We start from the raw sequence: 15,341 nt of genomic DNA on the forward strand, positions 1-15,341 counted from the left end.
GATCGAAAAGTTGTTCACTCCCCTACGTAAAAGAAAAAAAATATCTCAACCCAAATGAGCCATTTTTACGTATACATAAAATGTTGTAATGACAAATTGATTTAAAGCAACCAATATAATTCATTTCTCAAAATATTTTCCATTTCATAAAAACAGGCTAGCAACTATCTTAAGTCCATATAATTGGGATGCAAGATTGGTAGCTACAAAGTATTTGTATGTTATATATGGTGTGTGTGCCCACATGCAAGTGATTGTTCTTGTAGCAGTAGTTTTATTAAGTTTAGTTTATTTTTAATTGTTTTTGCAAGTACATACTTTACAGAAATGCATGTGTGTATACTTTCTTCTTTTAAAGATAGATGCAATATCACAAACTATTTCAATGTAAGGAAACCAATAATGGATTAATATGACCATATTCGAGGCACATATATTGAGTACACTAGAAAATGAATGTGAAACTTTTATCTTTTTAACTGTGCGTGTGTGCATGTGTGTGTGAAAATATGCAATAACTTTTAGGGAACTTAGATATAGGCTAAACAGTTGTAGACAAAGCAGGTAATTTAACATTTATGTCTGCCTCCAGTTCAAGTTTTAGTTTTACAATACTATGGAATTTAATTTAGGAAAAAAAATATCAAATGTGGCTAATAGCATAGAGAGCTAAAGCAAATGGATGAGAACCCAAAAGAAATTTGCTGTTGAAAGAGCACTCAGTTTGTTATTAAAAGATGCTTCCTAACCTAAGAGGGAAACAACACTAAGGAGATGAAGATCTAGTCTGGAAAATGGTGTTGGAACAGTCCAGCCACAAATACTGTTCCTCAAGAAGAGGAGAAAGATGCACAATCGAGGACAATGGATCTCAAGAGAGATTTCACTGTTTGTGCAATATTTACTGCAAGAGATGCATTTGTATGCAACAGAGGATAAGAGGTTTTAGAGAAAATATGATTCTCAGAACAGAAAGAAAAATGGCCTCATTATGTTCTGACCAGACACTCCAGAGTTTACAGGTGAATGGAAGAAGGTTGGTAAGTACTGAGAGAAGAGATGAAGAAAATTACAAAGTGTACAACACATTGAATAGGTGTAAAAAAGGAGTTAGAAAATTTTATGAGCCACCTCAGATGATCAGCTTCATGAAGATGAAAAGTGTAGAGAAATGATTCTGCTTGGGAATGAGATGGAAGAGGTCAATTCCATGTAAAAATAGGATCTCAAACCTGGCTTGTGAAGATGGTGATAAAAGATTCTCATAATGTAGTTGAAGTAATAGAAGCTGATGCTATCCTAAAAGGAACAGCCTAGAACTAGAAGACACAATTATGGTGAATAAAGCAAAGGAAATGTCTGGAAGACAGGGAAGTTGGAATGTGGAAGAATGCATCTTAAACACTGATCTTGATTATTCACAGTCTGGAAGAAAATGACCAACTTGAAGAAATATAAAATTTTCCATTTGATAGTGTGGGATAACCAGATATCGAGTAAGTAAAAAGTGATAAATCATTGGATGTCAGTTCCTGGTCTTCTTGGGAACTATAGAAAGATCAGAGTAAAAACCCAGATATGGGTCATGGACTCTCTTCATGTTTTATTTGTCCAAAAGGTTCAATACCACATATTTGATATGTTGAAGATAAAGACGATTAGGATAATAAAATGAAACTTACTGTCAAGGAAAATAACGAAGTTTCACGAGTGTATGTGCAGAGGGAACATTATTGAGCATGAAAGTGTGCCACTCTCCCATTCAAAATTTTTTTAATCAATGACTTACTAACTACAATAACATTTGAATGTTTTTATACATTGAATTTGTCAGGTGGTACACAATTTGAAGATAGGTGAAAGTGCAACCAAGTCAATTTGCCATGTAAAGTGAATTTTGTAAAACATGACATGTAGTATCTGCCCACAACACCATAGTATATGTTGTAGTGTTTATTTGATGCAAAGTACAGATAAAAATACCTAAATTTCATTGAAAACTATATGATGCTGCATAGAATTAATTGAAGAACATGAAGGTAATTTTATTCTCTGTCTCCAGTACTAAAAATTGTGCAAGTATAAATAAAAAAAACTTAATTTAAAGAACGTACATGAAAGTATATCTAATATTTCAAGTAACTAATTATTTGATATACGTAAATAGCTATGCTTAGTATCTGAAATTACTAACATCACTAATTTAAGTCTAGCACACCTCTTATTAGGTGTTTGGTGTTTTTCTTAGAGCAAAGCCACTCACTGCTGTACTAGCAGGGGGCACCTCTTATAAGGATAACTGCTAGTCAAAAGATACAAGTAATCTGGATCTTTTGACTTTCCAAATATGTATATATATAGTTATTATATATAAAACCATATAATGTTATATAACATGTAAATTTTATGGTTAATTTGCAATATCGTCCACTATCAATTATCCTACTCTCAACTAATTTTTTATCAACATTTGCTATTCTCAACATGCAATTAAATGTTATTTAATAAAAAAGGAATAGCACTTACTTTGAAGTCCACTTCTATCCACAAAATTACTGAGTTGGAAAGTACAATTGCTAGATGCCAAATACTGTGTGAATCTCTGAAAATAAATACTCAGTTTGAACTGTTAACATTTTATTAAATAGGAAATGTATTCCTGAAAGATACATACCTCCTTTTTCAATAAGCTTTCTTGATTTATACTGCCTTTTATCTCTCTTCACTCATCACTAGCCTTCATAATCTCACACTCATGCATATTAATGTAAAATACCTGCATATTGTGATGCAAGTGATTATTCAGCAACTCCTCACCAATAAGCACGATACTACCCCTATCATAACTAGAATCTTCTCTAATCTTGCAGATGTTAACCACTTATAGACTGTTCATATCACCCTAACCCACACCTGAAGTGGGAAGGATAGGTGAGAAGAGTAAGTTGAAGTATCCATTGAATATACATTTTTCCATTTAGAAAGCATCCAAATGAAAGCCATTAAGTATGAGAAGAAACTAAAAACAACACACTTTTGGGAGACTAAACCACTTCTTAGCCAAGGTATACTCATCATCAGTGGGTAATGTGTTATCAAATATGCTGAAACAAAAGAGGAACCTAAACAAAAATTCCATAAACAATGGGACACTCCTCATTGCAGAGTAGTTAAAGCATGACAAACTGTAAATGGGAGATCAACCTCAACCAACACCTGTAGAAATCTGAAATTGTACATCAGATCCATGATAGGAAGAAGATTCTCTATCTTTCACCTCAAGAATGGTATTGGCAAGGAAGAGGACCTTCTGAGCCAAGAACCCACCTCTGCAGGTATTCACCTCCAACACAACCAACATCATGTTCACTGGGAAATGACATACAGATAATGGTAGAAAGATGGGAGTATAGATGGGTGTGTATCTTGTCAAACAACTGATAGTATTGTGAATTTTTCATACAGTTCATGTTAGGAGGAGGGTACTGAATGTTAAACCTGTGGAAATTGAAGAGTCTTGTCTAGCTACAGCCAACACTAAATCCACTGGAAATGGAAATCAGCAGATGGTAGTAAGAGGAACAACTTTATGGATTTGTATCTACAGTCCAAACCTTGGCAGGATTGGGAATTTATCATCCAGTCTGGAGTAGGAGGAGGGTAATTATCAAACATATATGAGAACATGCGTGGCTGATGTAGCTTCAACCAAACACCAGATACCTGGAAACTGACAGTGGACAGTGGGAAGGAGTATGCCTCAGTTGGAGAGGCAGAATGCAATCTACATTAAAACACTGTTTTAAATCATTATTTCTGAATTATTAAAAACAACATTCCAGTTTTTGATTATGTAAGTTAAGGCATCAGGTACGACAAACTCCATTTATAAATATGATTTCAATACATTGTATACTAACATAGATTTGAAATATTTAACCCTTAAACAGCAGGAATGTTGTAGGTAGCAGCATCAATTGATGATGGCCACTGTTTAAGGATTAATCAGGGAATTCAATGACTTGTTCAATAATATTGTAAATACAGAAATAAACATTCCAAAATTTAAATTTGTTAAAATTCAAAGTAAAAATATATTTCATTTCTGTGTTTATAATAGCTTATTACTTTTAAAGAACGAGTAACTAAAAAAACAGTGGGTATTCTAAGAGGGGCAAATGTTTTTTCAATTGCAGTCAATTTGTATTTGTTCTTTTATGAAAATTGATTTCTTAGAACAGGGTCTAACATCTTCAAGGCTGAGGTCCTGGCAGAGCCACAGACCAGAGACTCACAGTCTAGTTTCGATCAAGTAAGAGCACAATATATCTTTAGCATAGAACATTGATCTGCTCCCAAAGCGGTGGAAGAGAGGACACAGAGGATGTTCAGTGCTCTTGTACATTTGACTTGTAGCTGTTTGATGTATGGTATAAAGGTCAGCTTATGGTCAAAGATAAGCCCCAAGAACTTTGTCTCAGGGACCACACGAAACACAACTTCACCAACATGAGGTTCAGGATCAGGGTGAATACCCTGTTGGCAGCAAAATTAGCTACAAAGATCCTGCAGAAAATGAAGTAAAGCTAATGAATAGCAAAAAGTTCCAAGAGACTGATACAGACAGAGGACTCAAGAGTCTGACACTCTCAAACCTCCCGAGTGTTGAGATTGCCACCAAACCAGAAAAAGAAACATTCATAAAAATGTGACACTTCAGTAGTATTTTTCTGATCCAAGAATCATACAAAGTTAGCCTTGTAAGAATGAGGGAAAAGGATAAAGCAGGCATCTAAAAATCCTGAACAAGGCTTCAATGATCTCTGGAATGAAGCAGGTTGACATTAGTCCAGACCATTCAACAAATCTTGTATGGAGCTGATGCAAGTCTGAGTGGAATTTCTTAAAACTGAAACATGCCCATCATTAACAGAACAAAGATGTTGTCTGGATGCATGATCTTATTCAATGACACTTGTGAAGTAAGTCTTAAAACATTCCAGAAAGATATTAGCAAGAAATGGAATCTAAATGAAGGCTAGAAACAGAAATGAGACAATGGGGAAGATGGATGGAAGTGGAGGACCAGACCTTCCAAGACAATGTTCAGAACCAATATTTTGACCACAAAAAGACCTCTAAATGTGGAAAAAGTGAAAGAAGAATGCCAACTGATAAATGGTTAACAATTGCATGATTGGAGAGAATGCTATGGTATCATTGCATTCCTATTAATGGAGGGTTGCTGCATAATCATTTACTAAGGTGTTACAATTCAGATACTTTACATCCATGAAAGTAAGTAGGGGTATCAAGGTTAGCAGTGATTGAAAACTTTCACCAGTATAAGACAGTATAAATTGAGAAAGCTTTCTGTGAGAGGAGGTAAGATATTGTATCAGAATTTTCTTTTCACTTGCACTTAAAACTTATAAGATGTAATATAATATTTTGGAACAATGTGAGGTCTATTGGTCCATCTCAGCTGTCCCATTCCCTAAACTACAACTATTAATATATAAATTAAAAAAAACACACTAAAAGCTAGCCCTTATTCATACAAGATTTCTTTTAAACTCACTCAAATTTACTGCCTCCACAACATCTGAAGGCCATCCAAGAGGTCAAAAATCCTGTTAGAAAAATAAAACGGTCTTCTAGTTCTGTTACTCTCACTATTAAGTATGCTGAAAAAAATATATAAAAAAAAATGATGCATCAATACTATTAATCCATTTTCAATTTTAAATAATTAATTCAGGTACCCTCTAACTCTTCTTCTTTTTCAAGAAAAAGTATGAGATTTTAACCTCTCCTTGTATGAATAACCCCTTCCAGCCCAAGCAACATTCTAGTAATTGTTCTCTGAGCTCTTTCCAAAAATTCAATGTCTTTCTTAAAGTAAGAAGTTCAAGACTGAACACAATACTCCAAATGTGACCAAACTAGTGATCCACACAATGAAATGACCTCTTTAGACTTTTATTCAATACTTCTTCGGATACAATCTCAAATCCTATGTCCTAGCACTAGCAACAGCACACTGGTTAAATATATTAAGAGAATGATCAACTACAACACCATAATTCTTTTCTTTCATAAAAGTGTTAGGGTTATATTCCCATCTAAATCATACTTATAATTCCAATTACGATAACCCACATGCATCTAAACACTCTACCTAATTTGTGAACTTTTCTCCTACACCTATAGAGATTTTTTTTTTAAAATAAGCCTTTAGTATGGCAGCTTGTCAAATACTTTCTGAAAATCCAAATATACCAAATCAACACCCTTACCCTCATCTACATATGAAATAACCTCTCCAAAGAATATCAAAAAATTTGTAAGGCAAGATTTCCATTGTGAAACATGTTGATTCTCCATTCAAGTTAATGGTTCCTTAAATCTAAAATGTATTTCTAATAATACTTACTTTTACTCACACTATAGCTGTCACTTGACTGCTAGGGATTTCTTTTTCATTTAAGCATTGATCTGACTTTTTCAAACTTTGAGTCTTTTATTCCCCACTTTACTGCCTGCCCTTGGCTATTTCTATCTCACCACCAATGTCAATGTGCCTTCTATCCTCACGCTGTATAGAAGCACATCATTCATATATTATTACTTTTTCTAACACTGTTTATTTGTGGGTAGGTAGGATGAGTGTGTGTAAAAAGAGGTAAGTTTTGTTGAAATTAAACATCCAAAACATATTGGTTAGGACTATCCATACAGAATGCATCTGCATAAACTGTGTGTGTGTGTGCAAACAGAAGATTAGTACCCTAGTGGGGAACAAACCAAACTTCAATTTATTCAATCCAAAAATTGGCAGGGTCATGTGCTAAACTTATAATACTCCATGAATGGCTATCCATCATAGAACAACAATACCACCTGGTAAGCTCTCAAGTGTTCTAATGGAATACCTCATCTATACAAAACTTGTTGCAACCTGAATAAAGTATACTGAATTAGGGGTTGATAGTGAGGAACTGGTAGGATAAAAGCACACCTATCTAGGCACCACTCGCAACAGAGTGAGAATCCAAGAAAACGAAATAAAGAACCCTGAAAGGTTGAAAAAAAACTTGCCCCTCTAGATAATATAGTAGAAATGATTAAGATAGCTACAGAGGATAGGCAAAAATCCTCAGATGAAGAGACTGCCAGATAGGGCAAATAATGGGAGATAAAGGTACTTGAGGAAGTCCACATACCAGTCCACACAGTAACCTCCAGTAGGCAATTTGACTGGAACACTAAAGACAGAGAAGTGAAATCCGGCTAGATGTGACTTACAAAAAATAACTCACTTTTAAAGACAGCCCAGAATAAAAAGCATTTTCTAGTATCTCTAGAGGTATTAGTACAGACAAAAAACATTCAATAACCTCTCTCAACATGACCAAGATCAAAATTTGATTAAACACAGAAGAAAGAAATAGTGATCAAACAAATCAGAGAAATGTTCAGAACCTTTTCCTGTCTGACAACATGTTGGGTAAAAACATGAAGTACTCCGTGGACAAACAGCACAAATGACTAACTGGTGATGTCTGTATATCAGCAGTCATGAAAAATAAACTTGTTTGTAAAGGGATATGTGGCATACAAGAGTCAGGTTACAAACAGGTGTTGAAAAAGAACACATTATGTAACCTAAATATACCTGGTAGGTAACTGGAATAGTCACTTGGAACCAAGTACCCAAGGAGATGGGAGGAATATGGAAAGTACTGTAGATGCAAAAAATATGCAGTCATAATAATCAAACAGTAGTTTATAAGGTTGTCTTAAAGTTATTGTGGAAGATGTGTAAAACCTCTGACAAATGACACCACTGATTGAACAGGGTTCAATCCCCTTTTAATACACCATAGTCAATATGCATATCATTACTGTTGATAAAAGTGCCTTTCAGACAAAGCAGAAACTGAGACAGATACATGGCAACCTTAAAAAATAAGCCCCAATGATACGTGAAAGATAGCATAACCACTATGCCAGAAACTTGAGCTCCTAGACAACTGGAGTTGGACACACTGAAAGTGACAGCAGAAGCAGAAACCCAGGAGTAACAGCCAATCTGGTGCTGTCATCATGATCTGACAATGGGACAGAACAAATCATACTTTGTACTTTGGGTAATAAATGAAGTGGAAAGAAGGCTTATAGTTCTAATCCCATCCTATCCTGAGAGAGCACATCTATTTCCAAAGCTCAAAAATGAGTTACTGGAGACCAAGTAGCCAGAAGTTTGGATGATTGAGTGATTGACCAACTCACTAACTGGAGTTGCAAAATGAGAGCCAATCAAATAGAATCTTGTATTGCAGCATGTATTCTGTCAGGAGAATCCTTTTGGTTTGAGACAACTGACTTGGTACCACAGGCATCACCACCCCTGGAACATGGCAAGCTACAAGGGCGATACGACAGGACTGGTCCCAAGAAAAGCTTAAAATTTATAAAAAAGGAGCCTTAAACCATGTATTTGCTTCATGAGAAACAGAAAACACCACCATGAAACTGTCAGAATGAAGACTGATGATTTATCCCTTAATAAACCCAGACAATGAAACACTGTATGTTGAAAAGCAAGGAAGACAAAAACAATGTACAAGAAATCTTCACCTGTGCTTAGACCTTGCAATTCTTAACTATTGGTATATGCAACCCATCCTTGAGGCAAGGCATTAATGAAGAGATGGAACTCTGGATGATGTAGCAGTAGATAAACCCATATTGTAGTAGTGTACCAACTTAACAGCCCCTCCTAACTAAGGAACTTAGTGATTCAATGTTTATGACCCTTGATTATATAAAGACAAATAAAAGGAGAAATTGTGTTCTTGTGCCAAAAGCACAAGGAATTTGAGTGATATCCACATTCCCAGAAGATAAAGAACTATATATGCAATGAAAGCAGATAAAGTGATGCACAAGTGTGGACTCTGACAACTGATAAAAATGGTGCCAGCAGTAACCAGTCATTCATGGAATGGTGTGTGCACAGCACATTTGAATGAAGAGGACGAGAAAAAACTTGTATGATATGGTGCAATCCATATCAAGCTGATATTAGTCCAAAGGAAAAAGCCTATAACTGCAATATTTGACCCTTGTGCATCACAAATACTGATAGTGGTAGGGCACCACCTCCATGACAAAGTGCAGATAGGAACTAACTACAACCAAAGTAGACATCTAAAATCCCAGTAAAAAAAAATCAATGCATATTAAAGAATAAGCAACTTTTCTACCTTTGAGAACCTGTACCTTGATAAAGACAAGGAAAATCAATGACTGCACACCATCTCCAGTTTACATTGGTCCAACAACTGACAAGACAACTCTGAAGAACTAGTATGACTCTCCCTAACCCCAAACAAACAAAACACAGATTGCCCTAGAACTAAGTTTCAACTTCCAATGAATTGCAGGAGATGGAAACCCTACAGGTTTGATAGATAATATTGATGATAAAGATGTAAACTGAATGACTAATTGTGACTCAAAAACCTGCAGTACTCTTGAATACATGTTTAAGGTTACCACATATCCATAAATTCTTGAAACCGATCTTCCAGAGCCACTGAAGGTATACAATAATCAATAATGATGCTGGCACTTTGACCAAGCAATAAAAACCCTGAATACAGACAATATATTCTGGTCACTAATGTACTGAAGGGTTGATGTTGGGAATCAGGATGCATGAATAGGAATGGAACTATGACCTTCTGCAAGAGCTGATGTAATTTTGAGACTAACAGGAAAAATGTAGAAGCCATAATTTTAAACCAAAATGAATGCCCACAATTGATTCAGTTCATCATAAATAAAGATGGTGTTTCTGAGAGTCTTCTAACAAAGTGAAGTGAAAGAAAACAAAATGACAAATTTTAGATTTGTAAGTCTGTAGTCCCATCAGTGGATATTAAACTATTCAGTGGACCTACAAACTCCACCTAAGAACTCTGAAATTTGAGGAGCAGACATTATTTGAGAATTGAAAAATGCCTCTACCTGGCAATGGTAGGGCAAATCACAAAGTTCTGACAACATATGTCAGAAAAGACCTAACTCTCCCTTCATGTAACTGAGAAGTAAACCCTCCAGAAAGAACCATTACGTCTGAATTTTTAGTGAGGGACTAAAACCTTGCCTCCAGACCTTGTAGCCATCAAGTAAGGTACAGATTCAAAAGCAGTTGGGAAAAAAAACCCAAAACATCACACACTCTAAGAACCAACAGAAGGACAACAAAAGCAGCTTATCCTAAAGTTACATCCTTCATTTTTCATAGATAATTTAATGACTGTGTTGATTAACATTGATTGAAACAGGGTTTTGTAAAGTTGTTTTTTAGAACAAAGTAGCTTTAGGTCCCCTGCCATATCCACTCTAGGGAACTAAACTCCAGTGCTGTGTGTCTGTAAACATACCACTGTTCTACAGGGGAACTAAAAGAAGACAAGAAAAATCAAATGTAAAGTCTCTACAAAATATCATGGATCACCCTCAATTGTAGATTAAGAGCCCTACAGATACTAATATATATATATATATATATATATATATCCATTTTACTGTGAATAAGATCACTGACAGTCTCAACTGACAGTGACTCCCAACCCCTAGGAGAGACCTAAATTTGCTTCCATGTCAGAAACTCATTGCCATAAATCAGATTGCCAGTTGGAAGAAAAAAACTGTAAAAAAAAAAAAGATGATAATGTTGAAAATCAATCAGATAACATGAAAAAAATTCAAAGTATCTCCAAACAATTGTAATAATTGGAAAATCATTAGTAACACCTTGATGATAAAAAGTGATAACATTATCTGAATGAAAAAATACAATACCAGGATAGATGGTGCTCTGATGTAAGCAAAGAATATCATAAGATAGGTATCACCAACTCAGACTGTAGAAAGTGAGAAAAAAATTAGACCAATGATTAAATGAGCAAAGGAAGAAACCCTAGTGATTGAGTAATAGTTGTAAATGGGAGAGGAGGCATGTATGTTTTTAGAACTATGAAACATCTACATTTTCATAACATACATTGATGAAAACCATTATATAAAGTATGCATGCATATTAAATACATTATCAAATAAAGTTTTACTGAAAAAAAAAGGAAGAAATCAGATGTTATATTTCATACAAAACTAAGGATTAGGAGTTAGTTCTGCAGTTCTACTAACCTCATTTCCATAACACATAAGATGATGAACTGTAATTAAAGACTTAAAAACAACAACCCATGAAGAATTTAGTGTTCTTGCTATCAGTAGGTCTGCTAATTCTGGGATGGAGACATTTGGTTCACTTGTGCAGTGTAAGAGATCTATAAATAGAAATCCACAATGTATAATAAGTGCTGTACATAACATAAATAACTCAATAATTCTTATGCCAAATTTATATTTAACTAAGACATGTTTTATATCATAGACAAATATCCATTCTTTCCCAACCATTTAAAAATTGTCTGGTGTCAAATCAGATTTACTATTCTAAAGTTCCTGTTCCACAATAACTTCTAGTAAATTAATGAATGTTAATGCTAAAATAAAAGAGTGGAAAAAACATAAGGAATGTTTTAAACATTTCCTTCAATTTCTATTAATGATGGTCTAAGCATTATTCCTGGTGCTGAAAAGCCATTGGATGGAAACAATATTATCATATTAATTATGATCTTGTTGAGAAAAAATATAAGGTATAAAGGTAGGTAGGCATTTCATGTTTATTGGTACAAAGCTACTAGGCTATCTGTGCCAAACAAGATGTAATATACTATAATGGTATATGGCAATTAAGGTAAGAATATGTAAAATTAAGACCCACCAGGAAGACTGAAGCACTAAGTGCAAACCTGCTGTCAGTCACCTGAAGTTGGCAGATCAAAATAAAAATTAAAATGTGTAAACGAAATCACGCAAACAGTATATAGTCCAATAAAAACCTCAAGTTAAAAATGTAAAAACATGAGTGAGGTGAGCAGTATCACCTATGATATTTGCTAATGTCAAAAGCAAATTTACCTTAAAAATGTTTAAAATGACATTGTCGTTCTTGGTTGTAACAATGGCATGATAATAAAATATGTATGATTGTGACCTGAGGACCACACGTTGGTGCATCAGTACCTGATAAAAGAATGTGGTGAGTTGAAAAACTGCAACCAATGCATAGCCTAGCCAAAACAATTTCTTCCCTTCAATCTTTACAGAAACAAGATGGCCAAAGAGTTAAAGAAAGTTTGATTTGAAAAAGCTTATTAGTTTGTTGCTCACTGCAGGTCGACTGCCAACTGGTGTACAGTTGGGTTTTGATAATTGGACCATAGTCCATGTATGGAACAAGTATGGTGATGATAGAGCCAGAGCAAACAAATTATGCTGCTCTGTCAGTTAGCTTATTCCCACAAATACCATGTGACCTGGCGTCCAAAACAAATTGGCCCATCTCTCTATCATCTATCTCTGTCCAGTTTTTTGGACACCAGGTCACATGGTATTCATGGGAATAAGCTAACTGACAGAGCGGCAAAGTTTGTCTGTGCCAAAACAACTTCCTCCCTTCAATCAGGGTCAGTAGACAGCTATGTGAAACAGTATACTGTACAATTCGTATATTGTACAGTTTCAATATGGTTTAGGACAAGAGAAATGCCATACAATTTGGCAGTGAAAACAGAAACTGTAAAGGGCATTCTGTGTGCTACAACTGAACTGTAACAAACCATGGCAGAGCCTACAGAGTCATCCGACTTTGAACCATCTGTATATATGGGAATAAATGGATAATTTGGAAGATGTTCAACAAATAAAGAGTGATATTTCCAGTCAGGAGTATCTGTCTTCTTCAGATGACTCAAAGATAGGTCACAGCTGGGGAGAGTAATTTGCCATGATAGAAGAGGCTGATCTGTGGATAGTCCAACTTTTCTGATTGTGCCTGGATTCGAAGACTAAAAGGAACAACAGCAGATTTTCTATTATAAAAAAGTGTGGGCCACTAAGGATGGAAAACAAAACCCCAAGTAGGATGCTATAGTAAAGATTGAAGTTTGGAAGCATACATGAGAGACAATTGCAAACAGCAAATATACAGAGGGGGTTCATGGGACTCCACATACAAACTTTGGACTGGAGAAGTACAAAAGGTCCCAATGCAAAGCCAAAGCCCCTGATGGTGGATTGGATCCAACATTTTTAGTGCTGAGGTTCTGGCAGAACCATAAACAAGTTTGGATTGGATAATGACACGTTAAATTTTAAGCATGGAGTATCGAACCACTCCCCAAGAGGTAGAAGAGAGAACACGGAGGATGTTCAGTGCTCTTATACATTTGACATGAAGTTGCTTGATATGTGAAATAAAGTTTAGTTTACAGTCAAATATAAGACCTAAGAACTTTGCCTCCAAGACAACAGGAAGTACATCATCAATACGAAGTTTTGGATCTGGATGAAAACCATGTTGGTGGCAAAAATGTACACAAACAGTTTTAGAGAGAGAAAGTTGAAAACCATTTGCTGTGGTCCACTTAGGTATATGATTGATTGCAGTTTGTAGCTGCTGCTCAATAAACCTCATGTTTGATGACTGACATGACATGTGAAAGTCATCAACAAAAAGACCATTTGCAACTGAAGGGGGTAGGTGTTCAATGATGGCATTAATCTTTATAATGAAGAGTGAAACTCAGAAAACAGCTCCGAGGATCTCCAAGTTCCTGCGGGAAAAAATGGGAAAGTGTTGAGACCACACGGACCTGGAATCGGCAGTTCTTTAAAAATGCTACATAAAAAGTAGCAAATTGCCACACAATCTGTATAAGTGAAGGTCTTGTAAGATGCCATACCTCCATGTTATATCATAAGCCTAAAGAAAAAAATATAAACAAGATGTTGTTGCTTCAAAAAGGCTTCTCTGACTGATGTTTCAAGGCTAATTAAGTGGTCTGTCATGGAGTGTTGTCTTCAGAACCCACACTTAGTGGGTGAAATAAGGCTGTTTGATTCAAGGAACCAAACAAGATGAGCATTAATCATTCTCTCCAAGATCTTACTGAGACAACTCAAAGCAACTGGACAGTAATTTGAAGGAATCTTTGGACCCATCCAAGATTTAAGAATAGGGAGTACAATAGCTTGGTACCAAGCACCAAGAAAGACATTCTCCTGCCACATCCAATTAAAGACAGCCAGAAGAATAGTAAGAGAGGCAGGAGAAAGGTGGCATAGCATCTCATAATGTATATCATCAGGTCCAACTGATGTATTGCCAGACCGGTAAAGCACAAGTTTGAGTTCCACTATTGTAATAGAGGGATTGCAGTTAAAGAGATGATCAGTCGAAAAGGAAAGAGGCAGATGTTCAACTCAATTTTTAAAAGCTAAGAAGAAAGGGGATGAGTTTGAAAAGCTAGATACATGAGAGAAACATTCACCAAGAGTACTGGCAATGCTCTGAACATCAACAACTTCATGGCCACTGGATATTAAGATAGACAGGGTGGTTGAAGAAATGCTAGAGGTGTATTTAATCCAAGATTCTTTCTGGCTTTGATGTCTAACTCACTGAGCATCTGCACAGGCTTGCTAAAATGCAATGCAGTTTGAAAACATGGGGTATCGACAAAATTTATCCCAAGCATGTTTCTGAACTTTTCTTGTTATATAACAAGCAGAATTCCACCAAGGGGTGCACTGAGCAGCTGCTTGGGCAATACAGTTAGTTACTGCTACTACACAATCATCTATCGATGATTTACATAAAATGGCAGGATCAAGTTCCAAGAGAGAGCAGTGGAAGAGGGCCAGTTGACCTGGTCCAACTTCCACCGAGGCACACGAGTCAGGTGGCACTGACCACAGCCAATCTCTCTTAATATGATAGGAAAATGATCACTACCCCATAAATTGATGTCAACCTCCCAAGAAAAGCAAGTGAAAAGTGAAGAGGAGCAGGTAGAAAGATCTATAGCAGTAAATGATTGGCTGGGTGCATGAAAATAAGTGTCAGAGACAGTATTGAAAAGAGACAGGTTGTGATTCAAGAGCATATGCTTTATAGCACAACCCCTCACATCAGTACTAGAACCACTCCAGAGGGAATCATGCCAGTTAAGATCCCCCAAAATTAAAAAAGGAGGTTGGCAGTTGCTAAATGAGGGCATCAAGGTCTTATTGTTTATAATTTTTTTTTTAAGGGATAAGGCACAGAGAGCCAACATTCATGGTACAACTCAAGGATATATGGATGGCTATAGCCTCCAAAGGCATATTCAATGACAAGGACTGGGTGGGCA

At 35.8% G+C, this 15,341-nt stretch overlaps 1 protein-coding gene across 5 annotated transcripts in view; it reads right to left on the reverse strand.

Moving 5' to 3' along the window:
- LOC143250671 (phosphatidylinositol-binding clathrin assembly protein LAP-like) overlaps window positions 1-15,341 on the reverse strand; it is a 68,119-nt gene that overhangs the window by 39,726 nt on the left and 13,052 nt on the right. For 3 of the 5 annotated variants that reach the window (XM_076501558.1, XM_076501557.1, XM_076501562.1), the window contains exons 2-3: window positions 11,224-11,366; window positions 2,527-2,602 (exon numbers count right to left, since the gene is read on the reverse strand). In XM_076501558.1, the coding sequence (XP_076357673.1) occupies window positions 2,527-2,602; window positions 11,224-11,366 (219 nt within the window). Of the gene's footprint in view, window positions 1-2,526; window positions 2,603-5,581; window positions 5,688-11,223; window positions 11,367-15,341 lie in introns of those variants that run through there. The other 2 variants (XM_076501560.1, XM_076501561.1) reach the window with 2 other exon arrangements.

This window comes from Tachypleus tridentatus, chromosome 5 (genome assembly GCF_004210375.1).
Source record: "Tachypleus tridentatus isolate NWPU-2018 chromosome 5, ASM421037v1, whole genome shotgun sequence".
NCBI lineage: Eukaryota > Metazoa > Arthropoda > Merostomata > Xiphosura > Limulidae > Tachypleus > Tachypleus tridentatus.